General features: G+C 61.7%; 1 protein-coding gene across 1 annotated transcript in view; it reads left to right on the top strand.

Moving 5' to 3' along the window:
* Mta1 (metastasis associated 1) overlaps positions 1–22,312 on the top strand; it is a 60,168-nt gene extending 37,856 nt beyond the window's left edge. Inside the window, exons 7-26 of the mRNA XM_013012698.1 lie at positions 394–487; positions 3,879–3,929; positions 4,395–4,521; positions 5,045–5,108; positions 7,161–7,278; positions 12,112–12,214; positions 12,797–12,896; positions 12,996–13,184; positions 15,063–15,137; positions 15,862–15,920; positions 16,609–16,724; positions 16,967–17,118; positions 17,221–17,410; positions 17,545–17,634; positions 18,256–18,408; positions 18,547–18,582; positions 20,259–20,270; positions 21,168–21,199; positions 21,449–21,600; positions 21,681–22,312. Of these exons, the coding sequence (XP_012868152.1) occupies positions 394–487; positions 3,879–3,929; positions 4,395–4,521; positions 5,045–5,108; positions 7,161–7,278; positions 12,112–12,214; positions 12,797–12,896; positions 12,996–13,184; positions 15,063–15,137; positions 15,862–15,920; positions 16,609–16,724; positions 16,967–17,118; positions 17,221–17,410; positions 17,545–17,634; positions 18,256–18,408; positions 18,547–18,582; positions 20,259–20,270; positions 21,168–21,199; positions 21,449–21,600; positions 21,681–21,831 (2,064 nt within the window). The 3' untranslated portion in view covers positions 21,832–22,312. The remainder of the gene's footprint in view (positions 1–393; positions 488–3,878; positions 3,930–4,394; positions 4,522–5,044; positions 5,109–7,160; positions 7,279–12,111; positions 12,215–12,796; positions 12,897–12,995; positions 13,185–15,062; positions 15,138–15,861; positions 15,921–16,608; positions 16,725–16,966; positions 17,119–17,220; positions 17,411–17,544; positions 17,635–18,255; positions 18,409–18,546; positions 18,583–20,258; positions 20,271–21,167; positions 21,200–21,448; positions 21,601–21,680) is intronic.
* The last annotated feature ends 2,667 nt before the right edge of the window (positions 22,313–24,979 follow it).

Genomic DNA, 24,979 nt, shown 5'->3' with positions numbered 1-24,979 from the left:
CTGTGGTGCAAGGCTCTGTTGCAAGCCCCCTGCTCCCAGCCCCAGCCCCTGCTAGAGGTGGTGGAAGCCCAGGTCAGGGCAGAGGGGCCGCTGTCTGCACAGAAGGCGCAGCAAGCTTGAGCCAAGTTCATAGTCAGGGCTGTCCTTGTTGATGGCCTCCCAAGGACTATAGGGCTGCCATCTACCCCCGTGCAGGCTGCGGGGCTGGGCGGGGAGTCCCTGGGGCCCAGGGTGTCTGAGGTCCTATCTAACACAGTGTTCTTTCCCTTGATGGAGAGGCCCAGGCTCTGGTGGGGTTTAGTCCAGCGTGTGAGGCTCCTTCCTCTTGTGATGGGTGCCCGTGGCCGCGTCCCAGGCCTGCTCTCACTCAGACGCTCTGCCTTGCTGTTTCAGACAGCCAACGGGAACGTGGAGGCCAAGGTAGTGTGCTTCTACAGGAGGCGGGACATCTCCAGCACCCTCATCGCCCTGGCGGACAAGCATGCGAGTGAGTCTCCGCCCCCTGGGGCGTCCTGCCTGGCGGTGGCCTTCGGGCTCTCAGGTCCTTGCTTTCCCAGGCCACTGTCTGCCAGACCGTTCTGTCTTCTTGGTTTTGCAGATGGGTTTGGGTGAGGCGCCTGGCAGGTACATAGGCTCTCTGCGTCCTGGCCGGGCCCCCAGGGGTGGGAGCAGATGACCCGGGCCTCCTCTCACGGGCCGACAGGGACAGCAAGCCTGAGCCATGGGATGTGGGGCCCTGGAGTTTAGGACCAGACTGTTGTACGGTTCTGGTCATGTTAGGAGAAACCCTGGGGCTCTCCAAGCAGTGCTCTCAGCTCCTGCGCCCTCCCTTCTGGCCCAGCACTGATGAGGGCTCCTGGGCCCTCTGCCTCCCCACCTGACAGCGCGCCCTCCCCTCGGCCCCACCCTGGAGTAGACACACACACACACACACAAGGACCGGCAATTTGGGTGCACTGGGGGTCAGCTCTGAAGTAGGACCCAGCGACGTGGGACTGGACCCTGGCTTTTCAAACCTGTGCCAGGGCCAGTCATCAGGCGGGGTCTGCCGTGTCTGGGGCTGTGGGCAGCCCAGCAGACTGCAGGGCCGCTGAGGCTGCACACCCAGGCTCACGGTCTGTGCCTGTCCCTGGGGCTCAAGACCCACTCCTGACCCCGTGGCTCTGTTCCTCCTGGATGGAGGGCAGGACGCAGGGCTCCTGTGGTGGCCATTGGTTGGGGGGTAAGCCCTGGGCATCTGTTGCCTTTGCCTCTAGCAGGACTGTGAGAGGCAGGGTGCCCAGGCCTACCGGCCTCCTCCCCACCTGTGGAGTGGGGGGAGGGGGAGGGAGAGGGCGCCTTCCTAGGCCTGAGGACCAGACGAGGCAGAGTGGACCGTTGGAGGCTCCTGGTGTCCTGTCGAGGGCTCCCAGCAACCCTGGAGGCTGTTCATGGCCTTACAGGGACCCCGCGTTCAATCCTGCCGACCCCAGGGCCTGTGTGCTACGGCCTGCAGGCTCAAGGCTCTGGTCTGTGGCCTGAGCCACCGTGTGCTCATTCCAGGGGTGAGAAGCCCCATGGCTGGCGGAACCTTGCTGCGGGGGCAGGGAGCATCCTCCACCTGGAGGAGGGTGTGTGGTCGTGCTTCCGGGGGGTGGGGTGCTGGGCCGGGCCTAGTGCCTGCCAGGACCCTCCAGAAGGCGAGGCTGGGGCTCGGCAGAGCGTGGTGGGGCTGGGGTAGAGGCCCTGACCCTGCGCTGGTCTTCTCAGGACTAGCTTTGAGCTCTCTGTCCTAAAGCCCTCGGAGGGCTTATTGGAGCTGGAGCCGGAGGGCCCGGAGCTGCTTTGACGGGGTCTGTGCCACTGTGGGCTTCTCTTGGGCGATTGGGACGGGCCTGAGGAGCCAGAGCCCATGGGGTCTCCTGGCAGTGCTCTGCCTGTCCCCAGCCATGCTGACCAGCCTCGGGGTGTGAGCAAGGGCCACCTTCAGTGTGGGGCTGCTGGGTATGTGTCCAGACTGACAGAGGCCTTGAGACCGCTTGGTGTGTGTCCAGGCCGTGACAGAGGCCTTGAGACCGCTGGGTGTGTGTCCAGGCCATGACAGAGGCCTTGAGACCGCTGGGTGTGTGTCTAGGCCGTGACAGAGGTCTTGAGACCACTGGGTGTGTGTCCAGGCCGACACAGGCCTTGAGACCGCTGGGTGTGTGTCCAGGCGGTGACAGAGGCCTTGAGACCGCTGGGTGTGTGTGTCCAGGCCGTGACAGAGGCCTTGAGACCGCTGGGTGTGTGTCCAGGCTGACAGAGGTCTTGAGACTGCTGGGTGTGTGTCCAGGCTGACAGAGGCCTTGAGACCGCTGGGTGTGTGTCCAGGCTGACAGAGGTCTTGAGACCGCTGGGTGTGTGTCCAGGCCGTGACAGAGGCCTTGAGACCGCTGGGTGTGTGTCCAGGCCCTGATGGAGGTCTTGAGACCGCTGGGTGTGTGTCCAGGCGGTGACAGAGGCCTTGAGACCGCTGGGTGTGTGTCCAGGCCGTGACAGAGGCCTTGAGACCGCTGGGTGTGTGTCCAGGCCGTGACAGAGGCCTTGAGACCGCTGGGTGTGTGTCCAGGCCGACACAGGCCTTGAGACCGCTGGGTGTGTGTCCAGACTGACAGAGGCCTTGAGACCGCTGGGTGTGTGCCCAGACTGACAGAGGCCTTGAGACCGCTGGGTGTGTGTCCAGACTGACAGAGGCCTTGAGACCGCTGGGTATGTGTCCAGACTGACAGAGGCCTTGAGACCGCTGGGTGTGTGTCCAGGCGGTGACAGAGGCCTTGAGACCGCTGGGTGTGTGTCCAGGCTCTGATGGAGGTCTTGAGACTGCTGGGTGTGTGTCCAGGCCGTGACAGAGGTCTTGAGACCGCTGGGTGTGTGTCCAGGCGGTGACAGAGGCCTTGAGACCGCTGGGTGGGTGTCCAGGCTGACAGAGGTCTTGAGACCGCTGGGTGTGTGTCCAGGCGGTGACAGAGGCCTTGAGACCGCTGGGTGTGTGTCCAGGCGGTGACAGAGGCCTTGAGACCGCTGGGTGTGTGTCCAGGCGGTGACAGAGGTCTTGAGACCGCTGGGTGTGTGTCCAGGCTGACAGAGGTCTTGAGACTGCTGGGTGTGTGTCCAGGCTGACAGAGGTCTTGAGACTTGGTGGCAGTTGAGTCACTACTTCAGCAGCCTGCCTGGTTAGTGGACGGGTGGGTGAATGGCCAAGGATGATGCTTATCCGCAGTCCCCATGTCCAGGTCCAGGTCCAGCCCGTCTAAATGCAGGAGATAAGGCTCCTGGGCTTCCCTCGGTCACCACAGGGGGTCAGTGGGTAGTGAGAAGCCCTGGCAGGCTGGGCGCGGCTGGGACCTGCTGACAGGTGCGCCTCTTGTGGCAGCACTGGGCAGCCTTGAGCCCCAGTAGGGAGCATTGCTACACCCCCCACCCCGGGAGGCGGGGACAGGCCTAAGGGGATAGTGGGATAGGCGCCTGCCAGGCCTTGGTGCATAGCCCCGTGAGCCTTCAGTGGTCAGTACCCAACAAGGTGGAAGCCCCTCCCTCATCAGTTTTGACATCCTGTCCTGGCGCCCGGGGCAGGGCTGGTTCTGGACGGGTGGTTGGGCGTGCGTGCGTGCGTGCTGTGGGAAGGTGGGAGCTGCTTCCAGGGTGGGGCTTGGGCAGCCATCTGAAGAGTCCTGGGCCCTGACTTGGCCAGAGTTGGGTGGGTGGATGCTGAAGCCCTGGTTGCCTTCAGCTGGTGGATTCTGCCCCCCCCATGGGGAGGCCTGCGGCCCCTGTGTCTCCTCAGTCCGGGCCCTGGGCAGGGAACAAGCAGCCGGCACTGGCGCTAACCTGCCATCCGGCGCTGTCTGTCTGTTATGTAGCCCTGTCAGTCTGCTATAGAGCCGGACCGGGGGCGGACACCGGCGAGGAAGGTAAGAGCCGACCTCTGTGAGCGGGCGTCCTTGCGCCTGCGTCCCTGGGAGGGGCGGTGACGCGTGACGGATGGAAGCTAGCGGCCGCCTGCATGCCCGTTCCCGCGCCCCCTGCTGGCTAGCTGTGAGGGGCTCCCGCGCCTGTGTGTCCCTGCCCTGCCCTGCCCTGCAGGGCGTCCGTGTAGAGCGGCTGTGCTAGGCTGCGCAGGGCCGCCAGGCCTGCCGAGGGTACCTGCCCTGCCTAGGACGCACAATGGCTGCCCTTCTTCCTTCCTCTCTGGCCTGCTGCCTCCACAGCAGGCTCCGGAGGCTGTGTCCTCCCGACCGCGATGGGATAGGCAGGGGACATGCCAGGCCGGGAGGCGACCTTCCTGTGCCCAGTACCCTGCACGTGGGGGGCCGGGCTCAGGGCTGGGGCTGCAGCTGGTCTCTGGGGCCGTGCTGATGGACCTCTGTGTCCTTCAGGGGAGGTGGAGGAGGAGGTGGAGAACCCTGAGATGGTTGACCTGCCGGAGAAGCTGAAGCACCAGCTGCGGCACCGGGAGCTGTTCCTCTCCCGGCAGCTGGAGTCTCTGCCGGCCACGCACATCAGGTAGATCCCACAGTCCCTCCCATGTCAGGTAGATCCCACAGCCCCTCCCACGTCAGGTAGATCCCACAGCCCCTCCCACGTCAGGTAGATCCCACAGCCCCTCCACACGTCAGGTAGATCCCACAGTCCCTCCACACGTCAGGTAGATCCCACAGCCCCTCCCACGTCAGGTAGATCCCACAGCCCCCTCCCACGTCAGGTAGATCCCACAGTCCCTCCCACGTCAGGTAGATCCCACAGCCCCTCCACAGGTCAGGTAGATCCCACAGCCCCTCCACAGGTCAGGTAGATCCCACAGCCCCTCCACAGGTCAGGTAGATCCCACAGTCCCTCCACAGGTCAGGTAGATCCCACAGCCCCTCCACAGGTCAGGTAGATCCCACAGCCCCTCCACAGGTCAGGTAGATCCCACAGTCCCTTCACACGTCAGGTAGAGCTGCTGCCCCCCATGGACATCGGGCAGCTCCCAGGGCCCCACCCTGGGCTGCTTGCTGGCCCTGCCACCTGCCGCCCTCTCTTCCAGGGGCAAGTGCAGTGTCACCCTGCTCAACGAGACCGAGTCGCTCAAGTCCTACCTGGAGCGTGAGGTGAGGCCTGGCTCCTGCTGCTCCGGTGGCCCCTGTACTTGCCCTGGCCCGTGGGCCTCAGTGGCCCACCGTGGCCTGAAGCTGGCATGGGGTGGGGGCGGCAGGGTTGTGTCCAGAGGGTCTTTCTGGAAGTGACTGCAGGACGTGGCTGGGCAGGGCCTCTCTGTCCTTGCAGAGCGTGGCTGCTGGCCCCCTCTGGCCCAGCCTCGGCCCTGGGGCAGTTAGGCAGACAGTCCTGTGTTACTTGCTACATGCCACCCCTAAGTAGTGACAACATGAATATCCCCAGATAGTGCCATCTGTCCCTGGGAGGTAAAGTCCCTAGAGCTGCTGTGAACACACTAGTGTGACAGCCACAGCTCTGAGTCCAGGGAGGCCAGGATGCTGGTCTGGCTGTTACGGGGGAAGCCCTGTGATTGAGGTCAGGTAAGGGCAGGTGCTGAGCCAGCGCAGGCTCACCTGGAAGAAGCCTGCTCTCCACATGTTCCCAGGAGGCGCCCTTAGGCCAGACCCCAAGGGAGCCGGACGTCTGAGTCTGTCCGGAGTTCAGCCCGGTGCGGGACTCAGGCCCCTAGTGTAGGCCAGCTCCCGCCGCACAGAGCCCAGAAACAGACAGGCTGCAGGCACAGGCCATGGAGCCCAGAGCTGCCCAGGGGCCTCAGCCCGCAGTCGGAGCAGCCACGGAGACGAGCCCGTGAGCTATGCTCTGGGAAGGGCCTTTGACAAGTCTCCACTAGAAAACAAAGTACTGCCTGTTTTCGGAAGGACCCCAGGGGCAGCTCCACAGAGGAGTAACCCTGGAGAAAGAGACCTCATTTGTGAACCAAGGGCTGTTTGTGGAGTGGCGGTGGTGACCGGCCTGACAGGACAGGGGGCTCAGGGACGGCCCAAGCCATGTTGCTGATGACATGGCTCACGGTGGCAGCTCCTATGTGTCCTGCCTGCTGCCTTCCACTTGACTGTTGTTCTGAAATGATGGGAAAGCCCGCGCTACAAACCCTGAGCCCGAAGATGCTCTCCGTACTGGAGATGCTCCTTCTGCTTGCCAGTGGTCTGAGCAGCTCCTGCTGGACACATCCACCACGGTCCAGGCAAGTCTGCGCGGAGCACCAGGCCAGCAGCTCTCGTTGTACCTTGCCTAGACCTTGGTCCTTAAAGCTGTCGTCCTGAGGAGCAAGAGCAGAAAGGGAGCCCAGCTGTCTGGCCATCCAGGCTCAGGCTGCAGGGACGTGGCACAGAGCCAACTTCTGCTTCTGTAACTTAAAGAAAACAGCAGAAGCCGGCGCCGGTGGCTCATGCCTGTCATCCTAGTTACCATGATCTGAGGATCATGGTTCAAAGCCAGCCCAGACAGGAAAGTGCATGAGACTCTTATCTCTAATGAACCACCAGAAAACGGGAAGCGCTGTGGCTCAAGTGGTAGAGCGCTCGCCTTGAGCTGAAGAGCTAAGGGACAGCACCCAGGCCCAGAGTTCAAGCCACACAACTAACCAAAAAAAAAGAGCAGGCTCTGAATGAGTGCCAGCTGGACTGGGAGCCTGGGCAGGCCAGGTGTCACGACGCCACTCCCAGCCTGCATGGCTGTTGGTGCTGAGAGAAGAAGATAGGTAAATAAGTAAGAAGCCAGAGGAAGTGAGGAGCAGGCGCAGCAGAGCCGCCGGCGCCTGCTGGAACCCGACCCACGGTGGGGCGCTCTAGCTTGTGGGGGCTTAGAGAGCTGTGAAAGGCCGTGTCGCGCCCCGCCCTGAGGCAAACACTTGAAGGCAGCTCAGGCCGCCAGGAGAAGCTGCAGCCCCTGCTGTGGTGGCCTGCTCTGCCAGAATGTTCTGTGCCCTGGCATACTTCCATGCCTGTGACTCTCCTGGCTCAGGCCCTCCCGGTTCTCACTGCGTGTCTGTGCTGCATGGCCGTGGAAGCATCTGCCCTGGGTCCTGGGTCCTACACAGGCGTGTCCCTGCTTCCTGGTGCCACGGCCCACAGCAGCCTTCCGGAGCAGCCCGCAGGAGCTGAGGGCTTCTCTGACAGCTCTGTCTTGTGTGTGGTGTTTTTCAGGATTTCTTCTTCTATTCTCTAGTCTACGACCCACAGCAGAAGACCCTTCTGGCCGATAAAGGGGAGATTCGAGTGGGGAACCGGTACCAGGCTGACATCACTGACTTGCTGAAAGAAGGTGGGTGTGGGTGGCGCTCCGGGGCCTGAAGCGCTCACGTCGGGCCCTGCCGCACGCGCGGACAGCTGCCTGCGCGGGGGCGTGGAGGGCTCAGCCTGGCCGCAGGCTCCAGACCCCAGAGGGGTGTGGGTCCCAGCCTGTTGCCACCACTGGCATGGCCATGCATGCGTGGCCCCTCCGTAGTCTGCCCTGAACTGTGTGTTGTGCGCGCGTCTGAGTGGCACCGGAGAGTGAACACAGCCTCGTCCCTCGCCCTTGATTTTTTGAGACAGTCTCACAGTGTGTCCCGGGCTGGCCTTGAACTTGTGGTGGATTACGGCTTATACCTCCATTCTTGCTTGCTACACTTTCATTGACCTATTCCTCATGCATTGTGTTGTCTCGTACTTGTTCTTTGACATGATGTCTCCCTAGATAGCCCAGGCTAGTCTTGAACCCTTTACCTCCTGCTTCAGTCTTTCAAGTTAGAATTACAGGTATGCTCATTACTCTTGTATTGTGTGTGTGCGTGTGTCAATCCAGGGTCTTGGAACTTGCTAGGCAGGTGCTGTACTACTTGAGCCATGCCCTCCACCTGTTCTCACATTTTGTGCCTGGGTCAGCATCAGATTGCATTCCTCCCACCTGTACTTATCGGGGGTTGTAGGCATGCTCTACTGTAGCTGGTTTATTGGTTGAAATAGTGTCTTACTTACTTTTTGTGCAGGCTGACCTTGAACTACAATCCTCTCATCTCCCTGCGTGGTTTATATGTGTACTCATTGTCTTTGTATGTGTACTCATTGTTTTTGTTAGTCATGGGCCTTGAACTCTGGGCCTAGGTGCCATCCCTCAGCTCTTCAGCTCAAGGAGAGTGCTCTACCACTCGAGCCACAGCGCACTTCCGGTTTTTGGGTGGTTCATTGGAGATAAGAGTCTCATGGACTTTTCCTGCCTGGGCTGGCTTTGAATCACAGTCCTCAGATCTCAGCCTCCTGAGAGTAGCTAGGAATACAGGCGTGAGCCACCGGTTCCCAGCTTGCTTGCCTGCCTGCCTTTCTTTCTCTCTCTTTCCTTCCTTCCTTCCTTCCTTCCTTCCTTTCCTTCCTTCCTTCCTTCCTTCCTTCCTTCCTCTCTCTCTCTCTCTTTCTTTCTTTCCCTTTTTTTTTTGGGAGGGTCCAGTCGTGGGGCCTGAACTCTGGGCCTGGGCACTGTCCCTCAGCTCTTCAACTCAAGGCTAACGCTCTACCACTTGAGCCACAGTGCCACTTCCGGCTTTTTTCTTTTTTCTTATGTGGTGCTGAGAAATCGAACCCAGGGCCTCCGGCATGCAAGGCAAGCGCTCTACCACTGAGCCACCTTCCCAGCCCTCCCTTTTTTTTTTGGTCAGTCGTGGGGCTTGAACCCTGGGCCTGGGCACTGTCCCTCAGCTCTTCAGCTCAAGGCTAGCGCTCTACCACTTGAGCCACAGCGCCATTTTCGGTTTTCTAGTGGTTTATTGGAGATAAGTCTCACGGAGTTTCCTGCCCCAGCTAGCTTTGAACCATGATCCTCAGATCTCAGCCTCCTGAGTAGCTATGATTACAGGTGTGAGCCACCAGCGCCCGGCTTGCTTGTCTTTCTTTCTTTCTCTTTCTTCCTTTCTTTCATGCTGGTCCTGGGGCTTGAATTTAGGGCCTGGGCACTATCCCTGAGCTTCTTTTGCTCAAGGCTAGTGCTCTACCACTTGAACTACAGCTCTACTTAGAGCTTTTTTAGTAATTTAGTGGAGATAAGAGTCTCACAGACTTTCCTGCCCAGGCTGGCTTCAAACTATCATACTCAGAGCCGGGTGCCTGTGGCTCTTGCCTGTAATCCTAGCTACTCAGGAGGCTAAGATCTGAGGATCATGGTTCAAAGCCAGCCCAGGCAGGAAAAGTCCATGAGACTCTTATCTCTAATGAACCACCAGAAAATGGGAAGTGGAGCTGTGACTCAAGCTGTAGAGCACTTGCCTTGAGCTGAAGAGCTGAGGAACAGTGCCCAGGCCCAGAGTTCAAGCCCCACGACCAACAAAAAACAAAACAAAACATGGTCCTCAGATCTCAGTCTCTTTAGTGACTAGGCATGAGTCCCTGGCTCATTACACTTTTTTTTTTTTTAAAGTTGGTCATGGAGCTTGAGCTGAGGGCCTGGGCGCTGTGTCTGAGCTCTTTGTGCTCAAAGCTAGCATTCTACCATTTGAGCCACAGTACTACTTCCAGCTTTTTCTTAATAGTTTAGTGGAGATTAGAGTCTCAAGAACTTTTCTGCCCCGGCTGACTTTGAACTCCGATCCTCAGATCTCAGCCTCTGAGTATCTAGGATTACAGGCGTGATCCACTGGTGCCTGGCCACACTTTGCTTTTTGTCAGTCCTGGGGCTTGAACTCTGAGCCTGGGCTCTGTCCCTGAGTTATTGTGATCAAAGTTAGTGCTCTACCACTTGAGCCACAGCTCCACTTCTGGCTCTTTGGAGATTAATTGGTTAATTGGAGATAAGAGTCTCACATACTTTCCTTCCCTGGGTTGGCTTAAAGCCATGATCCTCAAATCTCAGCCTCCTGAGTAACTCACATTACAGGTGTGAGTCATCAGCACCCAGCTTCATTACATTTTTAAAGCCCTATTTTTCAATCGATCAAGTCAATCAATCAATCAGTAAAGTTACTTTGAATGAATCCTGGGGTTTTGTGTTTTGCCGTGAGGAGCAGCTAGGTGGCAGCTGTGTCCGTTGTCTGACCTGCAGTTCTCTGAGGCTGGCAGGTCTCTTCCTGTGTCTGTCCTTCTGCAGCCTGGCAGGATATGGTTGGTGCATTTTGTCTGCAAGCCCCTGGCCTGCATCTGCTGAGCTCGGGCAGCCCCTGGGCTCAGAGCTCTGCCTCAGCGTCCTGGCCTGGCCTCTAGCACGCGGGAGTGGGGGAGAGAGAGAGAGAGAGAGAGAGAGAGCGAGCGAGCATGCGTGCGTGCGTGCGTGTCTGTGTCATCGTAGCTTACGGGTTGGTCTGTGATGGGTGCTTTGTGGTGGTGGCCGGGCTCCAGCGTGAGCTCTGAGGAGACTACCCGCTGGCTGCAGGTCTCTGGAGAGCCAGTGGTCCTGGATGTGTATTCAGACCTTCAAACCAACGTTGGGGCTGACTTGGAGGGGTGGGACTCCCCCAGTTTGGCTCTGTGGGGTGTGAGCCCAGCGATCCTCACCCCCGCTGCCATCTTCAGCGCTGCCGGCTGCCTGCCGCCCCCCCCCCCCGGCTCTGCTGCCGCACACGCTGGGCTGCATCGGTCTCCTGAGTGGCTAGTCACCTTCTTGGTGAACGGTGGTGTGTCCGGCCCCACTGCTGCCTGGCTCTGTTGTAAGCACGGGATCAGACCTGTCAGGGCTCTCTCGGGCCCAGGAGGCCTTGTCAGGTCTGATCTCCTCCCTCCATCTTCTCACGTTGAACCCTGGCCTCTTGAGCCAGCCTGCCCTGCAGTCCCTTCCCTCGAGTCTGTTCCCTGTGCGGACAGCCTCCTTTTGTGGGCTCGGAGCCAGAACAGCAGTGCTCCTCTGTAGCTGGCCCTGCTACCTGGAGTGTGGTGCTGCCGGCGGCCTGGCTGCGCCTGCTCACTCTAGAGCCCCGGGAGATTCGCCCTGCGTCCTTGGGCTGACCTGGAGGCCAGCAGGTTCCTGGTGAAGTGTCACCTACAGGCACAGGGGCTGCAGCTTGACTACCACCAGCCCCTTCCGGCCCAGAATGGGGTCCCAGTTGGAGCTCCAGCAGCACAGCAGTGGCCTCGCCCTCTCTCCACCCTGCAGGCTCCAGCTCACATGCCTGTGGGTGGAGGGGTGGTGGCCGCACTAGTTGGTGTCCCTTTTGAGTGACAGGAAAGGTAACTGAGAAGGCAGCCGAGAGCTCCGCCCCTCCTCCGGGCCTGGTCTCCAGAATTTACAGCTCTCGGCCTGAGGCCCCAGACTGTCCAGAGCTGGATCCCTGCTTCCCTAAGTGGGGATTTCAGAGCAGAGGGCACACCAGGAGGGCTCCCACTCAGTGCTACAAAAACCCACTGCACTGACTGCACAGCCTGGTGCCCCAGAACCCTGCCATGGACCAGGGCCTCGGGGCATGGGTTGAAGGTTTAAGTCTTCTACCCTCCAGGTAGCGCCTCCTGGGTCTCTAGTGTGCCAGGTATTCCTCCTGGGAGTGGTCCTTAGAGACTGGCCAGTCAGGAGGCCTGAACTTCTCCAGACAGACAGACGCCCTCCGGCCAGGTTTAGGAGCCGTCTACTCTCTGTAGGTCAGGTGTGTCCAGCTCTACTTCATCTGGAGAGCTGCCCCAGTGCCCTGACCCCATACCCTCAGGTCCCAGGTCAGGCTGTCCTGTCACAGAGGGCATCACTGCCAAGGGTCAGAGGGAAATTGATTAGGCCCCTTGTGTAACCTGATACCTCATACTCTCACTAAGTTACTGATGTGGCCCTTGGATGGACAGTCAGATGGGGGTGGGGGGTGGAAGGGGGGTGGGGGATTTCTCCAAGCCTCCCCAGACTCAGGCCTGGCCTGGTTGGGGACCCTCTCCTGAGGGCTTCTCTGGAAGCCACAACTTGGAAATAGAGATCATTCCACTTCCCAAACTCTTGGAACAGGAAGGCCTGAGAGCCCTGTACAAAAGAGACGGCCAGGCGGTCCTTCAGACACCAAAGGGTCCCGGACATGAGTCTGGGTCTGGCCGTGTAGCTGAAAGCTCGCCCCGGCCCTGCAGACCCCTCCCCCTCCCAGCTGCTCCCAACCCCAGGTGAGCCGTGGCCGAGGCGGCCTTCTCGAGGCCTGCACTGGCCGTGCTGAAGCGCTCCTCCCTGTAGGTGAGGAGGATGGCCGTGACCAGTCCAAACTGGAGACCAAGGTCTGGGAGGCGCACAACCCCCTTGTGGACAAGCAGATCGACCAGTTTCTGGTGGTGGCGCGGTAAGTACTGGCGTCCAGCGTTTTTGGCCCTAGGGTGTGAGTATAGGCCAGCCGGAACCTCACAGTGAATTTGGACGCGGCGCCGCCCTGTCTCCCTGCTGCTGGCCTTTCCCTAGTTGAGACCTGTGGTGGTTCCCATAGCACAGACTTCCCCTCAGGACCACTTCACACCGAGGCTGGGCAGGCTGGGCCCAGGGAGGTGCTTCTCCCAGAGATGGGCTAGGACCTGTCAGAGGAGGTCCCTGGCCGCCAAGGGGGTGCTGTGGTGGCTGCTGGGCGGAAGGAAGTACAACTGGTGCCTCCTAGACATGAGGAATCGAGAACACCCAGAGCAGCTGCGGGACCCAGGAAGGCCCACTCCCTCCTCCCCTGAGGCCGCTCCGGCAGGGTGCTGTAGCTGACATGCGCATGTGTGCAGAGCGCCCCTGCTCTTCTGCACCTTCCCCACCCTGGACACCTGCGTGGTATCCAGGCCCACGACCCCTGCAGGGGGTGTGGAGCCCAGCCCTGGGGGGCCCTGGTGGGGTTATGCACGCCTCTCTGGCTTGTCCAAATGGTGGTCAGGGTGTGTCTCACCCCCAGGTCTGTGGGCACCTTCGCCCGGGCCCTGGACTGCAGCAGCTCCGTGAGACAGCCCAGCCTGCACATGAGCGCCGCCGCCGCCTCCCGAGACATCACCCTGGTGAGCCGCCCGCTCCCGCCACCCCGCGGTCCCCGCGAGAGGCTGGCGGCTGGGCTCGTCTCCCTGCCCTGCGCCCAGCTGACCCTTGCTGTTTCGCAGTTCCACGCCATGGACACGCTGCACAAGAGCATCTACGACATCTCCAAGGCCATCTCAGCCCTCGTGCCGCAGGGCGGGCCGGTGCTCTGCAGAGACGAGATGGAGGAGTGGTCGGCCTCAGAAGCCAACCTTTTTGAGGAAGCCTTGGAAAAATACGGGAAAGACTTCACAGACATTCAGCAAGATTTTGTAAGTGCCAGAGGGCATGCAGGGCTGGGAAGTGCCGGTGCTCATCCTGGTGTGGCCTGGCCTCTGTGGCCTGTGTGGCTGCGTGGTGCCACGGTGTGGCCTGTGTCCGCGAGAGAGCAGAGGTTCCCCCCCCCCCCCCGTGCTCTCCCGCTGAACCTGCTTGGTCAGCCCCAACCAGCATTGCTCCACGGGGAAGGGCCTGCCCCTGTGGGGCCACCCCGCCCCTGAGGGTCGAGCACCTGCGCTGGCGCAGGGCCTCAGGGAGGGGTGGCACTGCCACCGCCAGTCAGGTGCCGACTCCAGAAAGCAGAAAAGGGCGTGCAGTGCGGAGGGTGCCAGCACTGGTGGGAGGCAGGCCTGTGAACAGCCGAGGGGAAGCCCGGCTGGCTCGGAGGTCGCAGGGGACTGTTGTTCAGGGACAGTGCTGGCCGCTGCCCAGCCAGCCAGAGAACCACTGGCCCGTGCCCGGCAGGTTCACATGTAAAGTATCCAAAAGGCTACAAAAATGAGCCCAGTGCCAGTGGCTCACACCTGTAATCCTAGCTACTCAGGAGGCAGAAAAGTCACTCACTGTGGAGCTGTGGCTTAAAGTGGTAGTGTGCTAGCCTTGATGAGAGGTGCTTAGGGATGGCACCTAGGCCCCGGTTCAAGGCCCAGGACCAACCAAAATAAAGTCAAACTCTCAGACAAAAAGTAGAGTAAGACGGGCTGGGAAGGTGGCTCAGTGGTAGAGCGCTTGCCTTGCATGCATGAGGCCCTGGGTTCCATTCCTCAGCTCCACATAAGCAGAAAAAACTGGAAGTGGCGCTGTGGCTCAAAGTGGTAAAGCCCTAGCCTTGAGCTGAAGAGCTGAGGAACAGCGCCCAGGCCCAGAGTTCAGGCCCCATGACTGGCAAAAAAAAAAAAAAAAGTAAGATGAGGAAAACAAGGGGACATCATAGGTAGACTGAGAAAGGAGCGGGTTCTGGGAGAAGGCGGTGCAGGCGGCTGAGGCAGGCAAGGTCCGGCCTTGCTGGTCCCCACTGGAGCCAGGGCTGGAGAGCCAGCAGCTAGACAGTGAGAGGGGCAAACAGACCCAGACCCACGCTGAACAAGTCTGTGCAGTGTTTATCTCCAGTTAACCACAAAAAGCCAGCAGTGGAGCTATAGCTCAGGTGGTAGAGTGCTAGCCTTGAGCACAAAAGCTCACAGGCAGTGCTCAGGCCCCGGATTCAAGCTCCAGGCCTGGCAAAATAAAAAGACTCATATACTCATTACCAGACTTATGAAATGGTTACTCCTGTGTAACCTCTTATAACAAAACTATATTTACGCCCCTCCCCCCAGATCTCCAAGTTTTTTTGTTTTTGTTTTGTTTTGGTCGGTCGTGGGGCTTGAACTCTGGGCCTGGGCGCTGTCCCTGTGCTCTTCAGCTCAAGGCAAGCGCTCTACTTGAGCCTCAGCACCACTTCCAGTTTTCTGGTGGTTTATTGGAGGTAAGATCTCACAGACTTTCTTGCCTGGGCTGGCTTTGAACTGAGATCCTCAGATCTCAGCCTCCTGAGTAGTTGGGATGGCAGGCGGGAGCCTCTGGCTCTGGAGGCTAGGAGATCCCAATTGGAAGGTGTGTGCCTGGCAGGGGCCTTTGTGCTGACGTTCCCCAGCAGAGTCTGCAGGGGTCTGGGCCAGGCCCCAGGGCGGTCTCAGGCCCCGCAAGCAAGCACACAGTGGCGTTTGGGTGTGGACTGGGTTTGGGCAGTCAAGCTACACGCTTCCCCTGGGCTATGTTCCACCCGGTGCTCCAGGGGTCCGACCTGGACGCTGCACCCGCCCCACCCCGCTCCACACCCCGGCTGGGCAGTGGTCCTCTCCTTACGGGCACATTTCTTCTCACTCCAGCTCCCATGGAAGTCACTCACCAGCATCATCGAGTACTACTACATGTGGAAGACCACAGACAGATATGTCCAGCAGGTAAGTGGGCGTCCCCCCACACCGTCCTCCCCGGATCCCTCCACACACCGTCCTCCCCGGAATCCCTCCACACACCGTCCTCCCCGAATCCCTCCACACACCGTCCTCCCCGAATCCCTCCACACACCGTCCTCCCCGAATCCCTCCACACACCGTCCTCCCCGGAATCCCTCCACACACCGTCCTCCCCATCTCTGTCCTCCCCATCCCACCACACCGTCCTCCCCGGAATCCCCCCACACCGTCCTCCCCGAATCCCTCCACACACCGTCCTCCCCATCTCTGTCCTCCCCAGCTTCCCACCACACCGTCCTCCCCAGCTTCCCCCCACACCGTCCTCCCCATCCTCCCCAGCATCCCCCCACACCGTCCTCCCCGTCCTCCCCAGCATCCCCCCACACCATCCTCCCTGTCCTCCCCAGCATCCCCCCACACCGTCCTCCCCGTCCCCATCCCCCCCTCATGCGTGCCTCCCTGGATTCCCACCAGGCCCAGAGTAGAAGGGAGGGAAGAAGGAGGGTCACTGGAGGCCGGACACCGGGAGGAAGCCCCTAGAGTAGTCTGGCCTGTGTCCTCCCGTCTGTGCCCGGCCCTTCCCCTGCTCTCCACCCGAGCTAGGCAGCAGGACCGGGAGACGGGGCTAGGGAAACCATGGTGGCCCTCCTGTGGTCTCCCAGTTGTGGCCCAGCTGGCCTGGTGACCTCAGAACTCTGTTTTGTTTAAGAAACGCTTGAAAGCAGCGGAAGCAGAGAGCAAGTTGAAACAAGTTTATATTCCCAACTAGTAAGTCCACCGTGTGTCCTGGGGCTGGTGGAGAGCCAGCAGGGAGGGGGGCCTGGGAGTTGTGGCCACGCGGGCTTCTCTTGGAGCTGAGGGCAGTGGGGACGTGTGTGCTGAGGATGCCGTCCCGGCCTGGTGTGGCCACTGCAGCTCTGCGGAGTGCGAGGTGCTGGGAAGGGTGGAAGGGTGGGTTTGGCGTTGGCACTCCTTTGGTCCAGGGCTCAGGCTGGGCTGAGCGTTGGGCACACTGGGAAGTCAACAACCACCCTATCTCCTAGTGGACACATGGAAATGTGGACAGCAGGGTGTGGTGGCGTGGGTCCCGGGCAGGGGTGCGGTGGTGTGGGCCCCGGTGCAGGGGTGCTGGGGTGCCGCAGTGTGGGCCCCGGTGTGGGGATGCAGTGGTGTGGGCCCTGGTACAGGGGTGTGGCGGTGTGGGCCCCGGTGTGGGGGTGCGGGGGTGCAGGCCCCAGTGTGGGGGTGCGGTGGTGTGGGCCCCGGTGTGGGGGTGCGGTGGTGTGGGCCCCAGTGCGGCGGTGCGGTGGTGTGGGCCCCTGTGCGGCGGTGCGGTGGTGTGGGCCCCTGTGCGGCGGTGCGGTGGTGTGGGCCCCAGTGTGGGGGTGCGGCAGTGTGGGTCCCAGTGCAGGGCCGCACCTCAGGCCGCTGTGTCTGCTCCTTCTCACCCTCTCAGTAACAAGCCAAATCCAAACCAGATCAGCGTCAACAACGTGAAGGCCAGTGTCGTGAACGGCACAGGGACGCCAGGCCAGAGCCCTGGGGCCGGCCGGGCCTGCGAGAGCTGTTACAGTAAGTGCCTGGCCCGGCCCCGCCAGGGCCGCGGGAGCCCGGGATGCCCCTGCGAGCAAGGCTGGCACCTGTGTGGCCGGCTGGGCCGGGCCCCTGATGAGGGGTGTGGTGGGCCGTGGGCTGTGGTGGGGCGTGTGGTGGACCCGGGGTGCCCCGGGTGGGGGGGCCGGGACACTGTGGAATGCTCTCTGCATCTTGGTTCTGCTTAAGAATCCGTCTATTTCCAACTTTGTTGTCCGTAGCCACACAGTCTTACCAGTGGTATTCTTGGGGTCCCCCTAACATGCAGTGTCGCCTCTGCGCCTCTTGTTGGACATATTGGAAGAAATATGGTGGCTTGAAAATGCCAACCCGGTTAGATGGAGAGAGGCCAGGACCAAACCGCAATAACATGGTGAGTGGGGCGGAGCCGTCGGCCTGTCGCGGGGCGTCCGGGGCCCGTGGCTCCCTGCCCCCGGTCATGGCGCTGTGTTGGGGCTGTGTGCCCGTTCCGCAGAGTCCCCATGGCATGCCAGCCCGGAGCAGTGGGAGCCCCAAGTTTGCCATGAAGACGAGGCAGGCCTTCTACCTGCACACCACCAAGCTGACGAGGATCGCCCGGCGCCTGTGCCGTGGGCTGCTGCGCCCGTGGCACGCCGCCCGGCACCCCTACATGCCCATCAACAGTGCCGCCATCAAGGCCGAGTGTGAGCCGCCCCCGTCCCGTCTGTCTGTGTTCCTGTCAGTTCTGGGGGGCAGAGCACCCTGGGTGGGGTACAGTTGGGGGGGCCTCAGTTCTTGGGGCCGGCCCCTCACCCTGCCTACCCCCTCCTCCCCACAGGCACCGCCCGGCTGCCCGAAGCTTCCCAGAGCCCACTGGTGCTGAGGCAAGTGGTGCGGAAGCCCCTGGAGGCCGTGCTCCGGTACCTGGGTAAGCCGGGCCCAGGCTGGGCCGGGGGGATCCGCGCCAAACCGCCCGCAGGCGGCCTGGGCTGCCGGGCTGCGGCCCTGCCTCCCTGCACCATGGAGCCCTCCGGCAGCCTCCACAGCATCAGGCCAGGGAGAGCACGGCCCAGCCAGGCCTCTGAGGGCGGGAGGCGCACACCTGGCGCAGCTCGTGGTTGAAGCGCTCGTGTGCGTGGGTTTAGGCACCTGAGAAGCCAGCCCTACCATTCAGGGAGAGGAGGCTCACGGCCTCCTAGGCCTGAGTGGGCTCCTGAGTCAGTTCTCCCAGCAGGGAGTTAACTGTTCTTCTGGAAAGGACATTCCGGAACTATGAGCGGGCACACGTGGTTTTGGCACTGTTCCCTGTCGGGGGTCCCAGGCCCGGGCTGGCCTCGCCCTGTCCTGTGGAGGAGGTGGCTGGCAGCCAGCCCTCTGCCATCAGTCCCTGGGGCCTGGATGTGGAGGCTGCTCTGTTTATGGCTCTGTCTGGATCCTGGAAGCTACTGCGCCTGGCCTGTGGAGCACCCGCCACACCCAAAGCGCCTTCCCTGCCCTGGGCTCCTGGGCATCTCCCTGCCTGCTGAGCAGGGACCCTCTGCTTCCACAGAGACCCACCCACGCCCCCCTAAGCCTGATCCGGTGAAGACTGCATCCAGCGTCCTCAGCAGCCTGACGCCCGCCAAGTCAGCCCCGGTCATCAACAACGGCTCCCCCACCATCCTGGGCAAGAGGAGCTACGAGCAGCACAACGGGGTAGACGGTGAGTCTGGGCTCGAGCGCCCCCCGCAGGGCCTGCACGGAGCTGCAGCCGGCCCGCGGCTGCCGGGGCCTGCCCATCCTGCTGCCCCCGCTGACCGTGTTCTCTCTCCCTCTCTCTCCTGTCTCTGGGCGCTGCCAGGCAACATGAAGAAGCGCCTCTTGATGCCCAGTAGGGGTAAGGCCTGGGGTGGCCGCCGGTGGGTGCTGTGCCAGCCCTGTCGTGATGCTGTGTGTACTGTCTGCTCCTGCTGTGGGCGGTTCAGGGCACGTCCGGGGCAGTCCACATAGGCCCGGCTCACGGCCCAGACCCCTGCTGTCCTCCACCTGTCCCTTGGTGGCATGGCCACGTGCCCTCCCTGGCGTGTGCCTTGGTGGACTGTCCTTGCATACGTGGCCTGCGCCCCCACCGCCTCCGCGCTGTGACCTCCCGCATGCCCCCGGCCTTGCTTGTGGGGCTGCGCCTGCTGCCTGCAATCCTCTCGTGCGCCCGGCCTGCTGGGGCAGCAGGAGACGGGTCGGGCGTCCGCAGTGACCGAGGGTGGCTGGGCGCGGGTGTGGGCCTTGCGGCCTGGCGCCTGAGGGCTGACTCAGGCGCTGCGCTGTGGAGCCAGAGGCTGTGGAACCCTGGCCCTCTTTGGGCGCCATCAGTCAGGGCACCTATAAGGCCCAGCACGGACAGGCCTCAGGGAAGATCTGAGCGCATCCTGCCAGATTTCAGGACAGAGGCCACTGTGGGGGATGGGGCCTGGGTCCCGGTGGTAGCACAGTGGCCATCAGCTGTTCTAGCACGCTCCCTTTGGGGCCACCGCTGGGTGTGCGGGAGTCTGGGTGTAAGCCCCATTGCCTGTCCGTGCCCGCTCTTCCTGCCGCCCGCGCACCGCCAGCATGGGCCCAGGCATAGTGTCCTCAAGACATAGAGACACGGTGCGCTCTTGCTCCTGGCCTCTTCATTTGCTCACATGTTAAAGTACTTTGAAGCGGACACCGGTGGCTCACATCTGTCATCCTAGCTGCTCAGGAGGCTGAGGTTCACAGTTCTAAGCCAGCCTGGGCAGGAAAGTCTGTAAGACTCTTATCTCCAATAAATAACTCAAAAAAAAGCCAGAAGGTGGTACAGTGGCTCAAATGGTAAGAGCACTGGCCTTGAGCACAACAAAGCTCAGGGACAGTTCCCAGGCCCAGAACTGAAGCCCCAGGACTGGCAAAAACAAAACAAAACAACAACAACAACAACAAAAACTAATAGGGCTGTGAAGGTGGCTCAGTGGTAGGGCTCTTGCCTTGCATGCATGAGGCCCTGGGTTCGATTCCTCATCACCACATATGCAGAAAAAGCCACAAGTGGCGCTGTGGCTCAAGTGGTAGAGCACTAGCCTTGAGCTGAAGAGCTGAGGGACAGTGCCCAGGCCCAGAGTTCAGGCCCCACAACCAGCAAAAAAACCCAAAACACAAATAAACTAAGATGTAAAGTGCATTGATTGCCACTGGTCCCCAGTGGGCCCTGTAGGGGCCTGCTCTGCCCCGGTCGTGGCGGCCCCACCTGCACAGGTCAGGCTTAGGTCACGGGCTGGCGAGAGGGAAGAGGCTGTACTGAGGCACTCGGTCCTCAGTAGAGGCCAGAGGGAAGAGCCCAGGGTGGTGCTCTGGGGCCACAGCCAGGGCATCGGTACAGGCAGGGTCTGTCGGCCTGGGCAGATGTGAGGCTGGACAGGGTGGGGCCGGCCCTGGCAGTCACTGGACCTGTCCACCATGCTGCCTGCTGCTCTGCCCTGCCCTCGGGCTGCCCGTGGTGTACACCACGCACTAACTAGCACGTGTCTTCTTTCCTCTGCCACCCCATCTTTCTGGCAGGCACTTACTTGGGTAAGTAGCGCTTGCACTGGTGGCTGTCCTGGGTGTGGGGCTTGGATCCTGCGAAGAGCAGGTCGTACCTGCCCTGGTGCTGTGGAACAGGTACCCGGACCCTCTGGGAGCCAGGGGCCTGTGGGGGAGAAAGATTGGGTCTGAGTGGCCAGGCCCCAGTGTATCCTGGGAGTGAGTGCCCCAGGTCAGGAGTCAGGTTGCTTGGAGGCGGGCCGGCCAGGCTCCTCCTTCAGAGGGAGGCCGCAGGTTCAGGTGTGCAGGCGGCAGCCCAGCCCTCGGAGGTCCGGACTGGGCTGCACAGCTAGACCCTGTTTCACAAAAAAGAGTGGAGCAGTGTTTGAGGTCAGAGCAGCAGCCCAGCCCCAGGCCCATGGACACTCCGCAGCAGGCCTGGGTGGGAAGGGGAGGCAGCGGGGCCCCGGGCCGGGGTGGGCTAACAAGGCTGGCTGGAGTCCTCCGACCTGCACACGCCATCCGCCAGGGTGTCGGGGCTCAGCTGGTGCTGTGGACCAGGGCCTGGCCCCTGGCCTGCTGGCCAAGGAGACAGCCCAGAGCCTGGCCGCGGCCCCCCCACCCCCCCACCCCCCCGTGGAGCCAGGTGTGCTGCGGTGTTTAGTCTTGTGGGTGTGGCCTGGTTACTATGTGTAGCAGGCTTCATTTGTCTTGGCCCAGTGCTGGTAGTGGGGAACCCAGCTAGCTGTCAGACCCACCTGGAGCGTGTTCTGCCGGCAGGATGCAGGGAGCCCTCAGAGCTGTGGGGTCACGAAGCCCTGACTCAGGAACGAGCACCATGTCCTTCTGGCCTCTGGGTGTAGGCGCAGGTCCCCTGCCCGTGGCCTGGGCGAGGCCCGTGGCCACTGGTGGTCAGTGCCTCACTGTACACTCTTTTCTCATCAGGTCTGGCAAACCATGGACAGACCAGGCACATGGTAAGAGCAACAGCCAGCATGGCACATGCTGCATGTGTGCACAGCTAGCTGCCTTGGGGAGCCTTCCAGAGGCCCAGCCGGCCAGACACTTGTGGTGTGAAGAGCCTCACGGGCTCCGGCCTGCCCCGGGCAGGGCGGCCCCTGTGACGGGCCATGCAGGTTGAGGTGTTGAGGTGGGGCTTGTCCTGGGGCCTGGCTGCAGGGTGCGGGAGAGGGGTGCCCAGGGAGACACGTCCGTCCCTGCCCCAGGGACCAAGCCGGAACCTCCTGCTCAACGGGAAGTCATACCCCACCAAAGTGCGCCTCCTCCGCGGCGGCTCCCTGCCACCTGTGAAGCGGCGGCGGATGAACTGGATCGACGCCCCAGATGACGTGTTCTACATGGCCACCGAGGAGACCAGGTGCGGGTCCTGGGGGAGAGGGGGGGGCGGGGCACCGCCACCAAGCGCTGGCCTCACCAGCCTGCCTCTTTCACTCGCAGGAAGATCCGAAAGCTGCTCTCATCCTCAGAAACCAAGCGTGCTGCCCGCCGGCCCTACAAGCCCATCTCCCTGCGCCAGAGCCAGGCCCTGCCGTCCAGGCCTCCACCGCCCGCCCCGGTCAACGACGAGCCCATCGTCATCGAGGACTAGCGGCGGCCCGCCCCCGCGGCCCGCCCAGGCTTTTCCGTCAACCCCAGAGTGTCCCGAGCCTGTGCCGGGCGGCCTCCGCCCCACCAGACTGCTGCCTGCCCCCCTGTTTCGGTAGTGCCCCTCCTCCCGCCCTCGCCTGCAGAGAAATGCGCTCCTTCGGCGGACACGGGGGAAGAAGTGCGGTTTAACTTATTCCGAGGTGCCGAGGAGTCGTTTTTTAGCTTTGTGTTTACTTTCTGGCTGGAGCAGATGAGGCAGCCGCCTGGGATCGGCCCTAAGGTTTTGTTGTGTTCTGTTGAAGGTGCCATTTTAAATTTTATTTTTATTACTTTTTTTGTAGATGAACTTGAGCTCTGTACCTTACACCTGGAATGTTAGGAGGATCACTGCGGCCGGTGGCAGCCGCTACCTGGCGGGGTCGGCCCCTTCCTTGTCTTTTCAAGTAATTTTCATATTAAACAAAAAAGAAAAAAATATCATAAAAAGGAAAAAAACCCCGGCAGACGTTCCCTGTGTCTTTCCTTCGGGTCCCTCTTCTGGGCTCAGGACTCCGGGCTGCCCGCGCTGCATGCCTGAGGGACCAGGTCCAGGGTGGTGAGTCGCAGCCCAGGCCTAGGCCCAGGCCCAGGCCCGGGCCCAGGCCCAGACCCAGGCCCAGGCCCAGGCCCAGGCCCAGGGTGGTGAGTCGCAGCCCAGGCCCAGGCCCAGGCCCAGGCCCAGGGTGGTGAGTCGCAGCTCAGGCCCGGCCCAGGCCCAGGCCCAGGCCCAGGCTCTGCTCTGGGGCATCTGGGACACGAGAAACAAGAAGTATGGCCCCTCAGCCATTTTGGTCTCCGGACTGTGCCACTCGGTGGCCTGCCTGGGGCCCTGGACTTCAGCGGAGCACCGCCCGCTCTGTCCATGGAGAGGCTGCTGGGAGACCGGCCCAGGGCCCCCACCCTGTGGGGGGGGAGGCAGGCCCCGCTCCAGCTGCCTAAGGCTTTCTATCGCCTCCCCGCCCCCAGCAGTGTGCTTTTCCACAGTAAGAATTTTCTCAGATTTCAGTTTAAGTTCCTACTCAGAAATCCTATCTTGGCTGGTCCCCTCACCCATGCTTGCAGACTGAGGGGCAGGTGCAGGACCGGCCAGCGCCCCCCCCCCCCCTCCTCTCCCCCCCCCCCCCCCCGTGACGCCCTTGCTCCCAGGACCCCTCCTCCGGCTGTGTCTGCTCAGCCGGCCCCTCCCTGGGAACCTGGGGCTCTGTCCCTCAGACTCGGCCTCCGCTCCCCACCCCTCCCAGGCGCCTGAGAAGTGTGGAAATCTCAGCCTAAGAATTAAAATAGAAACCTCTTCTGCTCCCGTCCTGGGGACAGATAAGAGGTGCTCTGGCTTTTCTGAGGGCCGTTGGGGCCCGTCAGGAAGACTGTTCTGGGTGCTGGAAATTCAGCTGCAAGATAGCCTTTGTTCTCACCTCTCCCAGGGTTGCTGCGTGTCTTCCCCTGGCAACCATGGTCTGCAGCCTGCCACCTGCCCCCCCCCCCATGTCCCTGAGGGTATCCTCTTCGGACCCTAGGGTTCTAGAGAAGCGGCAAGGGCCTTTACAGAGCAGCTCATGAGGTGAAGACTGCCAACCTCTGCCATTACCACACACACACTGAGGCACAGGGTTTCCCCCAATGCCTGTCCCCTTTTTTTTTTTTTTGGTTGGTCATGGGGCTTGAACTCTGGGCCTGGGTGCTGTCCCTCAGCTCTTCAGCTCAAGGCTAGTGCTCTACCGCTTGAGCCACAGCACCACTTCCAGTTTTCTAGTGGTTTATTGGAGATAAGAGTCTCACAGACTTTCCTGCCCAGGCTGGTTTTGAACCATGATCCTCAGATCTCAGCCTCCTGATCGCTAGGATGACAGGTGTGAGCCACCGGCGCCCTGCTGCCTGTCCCTTTTTGAGGCCAGATCTAGGCAAAGGCAAAGAAGTGTCCTTGGGGCCCAGCTTAGAGCTCTGTCTCCAGAGCAAAAGGACTCTGAAGTGGTGGGTGCAAACTCCTGGGGTCCTGCTCCACCCCATCCCACCTGTGTGCCCAGCTGCCGATGCCATGCATAACTTGGCTGCATGTCCACATCCGGCTGCTTGGGGATCTCGGTAAAGAAGGGAGTGAGCACTGGCCGGAGGGGGCGCAGGAGGTGGGGGCCCATGCCTGGCTGTCCCTGCTTTGCTACACCGCCCCAAAGCCCTCCTGCCAGGAAAGGTAGCCCAGAGCCTGGGGAAGGGCAGGAACCCTCTCCACAGCCAGCACACCCTGCCAAGGCTGTAACTCAAAGCCCTTGGGCTCAGGCTTCCCCTGCCCTGCTCTGGGTTCCGCTGCTGGTGGAGTGACATAGGGAGGGATATGTCCCCTGCCTGGCCTCCTAGCCCAGGCCCGGGGCCTTTCTGCACCTGCCCATCCTTCCCTGTCTGCTCCAGCTTCTTTCCCTTCCCAGCTCCTCTGCTTCCTTCCGCTGACCCCACGCCCTTTCTTGCCAAGCCTGGAATATTCCCATAGTACTAGGAGACTTTCCTGGACCCAGGGCCTGCAGCTGAGGTGGGCAGGGCCAGAGCCGCAGTTGACCTCTCCAGCTGCAGACACTGCCCTAGGCATCTGGCCAGTGCCGGATGCCATTTTCTTCTGCCACCCCCACCTGCTCCTCAGCAGAGCCGGGCACACTGGGGGCTGCCTCCTTCCAGGAGACACCTGTGCCAGGCCAGCCAGAGCTGGCCTGCAACCGAAGCAAGATGGAGCCAGAGGAGAGCACAGCAGGGGAGGGGGGGCCCTCAGGAGTGCGCCTGGGCAGGGCTACCGGCCACACGAGGGGACCCTGCCCAGGAAGGCTCTGCCAGGCTCCACCTGGACTGGCCAGCATCCAGAAGAGCCAGGGGAGCTGGTCAGGCTGGTCAGTCGGGGGTGGGGGGGTGTTGGGCTGTGATCACGGAGCTGCAGGATGTGCATGCACGAAGGGGGGAAGGGCCACTCCAGAAAGCAGCTCGGGTTGGGGACAGCGCGCCTGGTTGCAGGAGCGCCCAGGGACCGGCGCTGCGGTGCTGGCCCGCCGCCCAAGCGGAGGGGCGCCTGGGACTCGAGCTGCCCGCCCCCACTGGGGGGTCCCCAGACTCGGGGGGCCAGCGGGGGTCAGGAC

Source organism: Dipodomys ordii, unplaced genomic scaffold (genome assembly GCF_000151885.1).
Source record: "Dipodomys ordii isolate 6190 unplaced genomic scaffold, Dord_2.0 Scaffold2, whole genome shotgun sequence".
Taxonomy (NCBI): domain Eukaryota; kingdom Metazoa; phylum Chordata; class Mammalia; order Rodentia; family Heteromyidae; genus Dipodomys; species Dipodomys ordii.
Note: the sequence above shows the minus strand (reverse complement) of the source record. Positions and strands in the feature narration are given on the sequence as shown.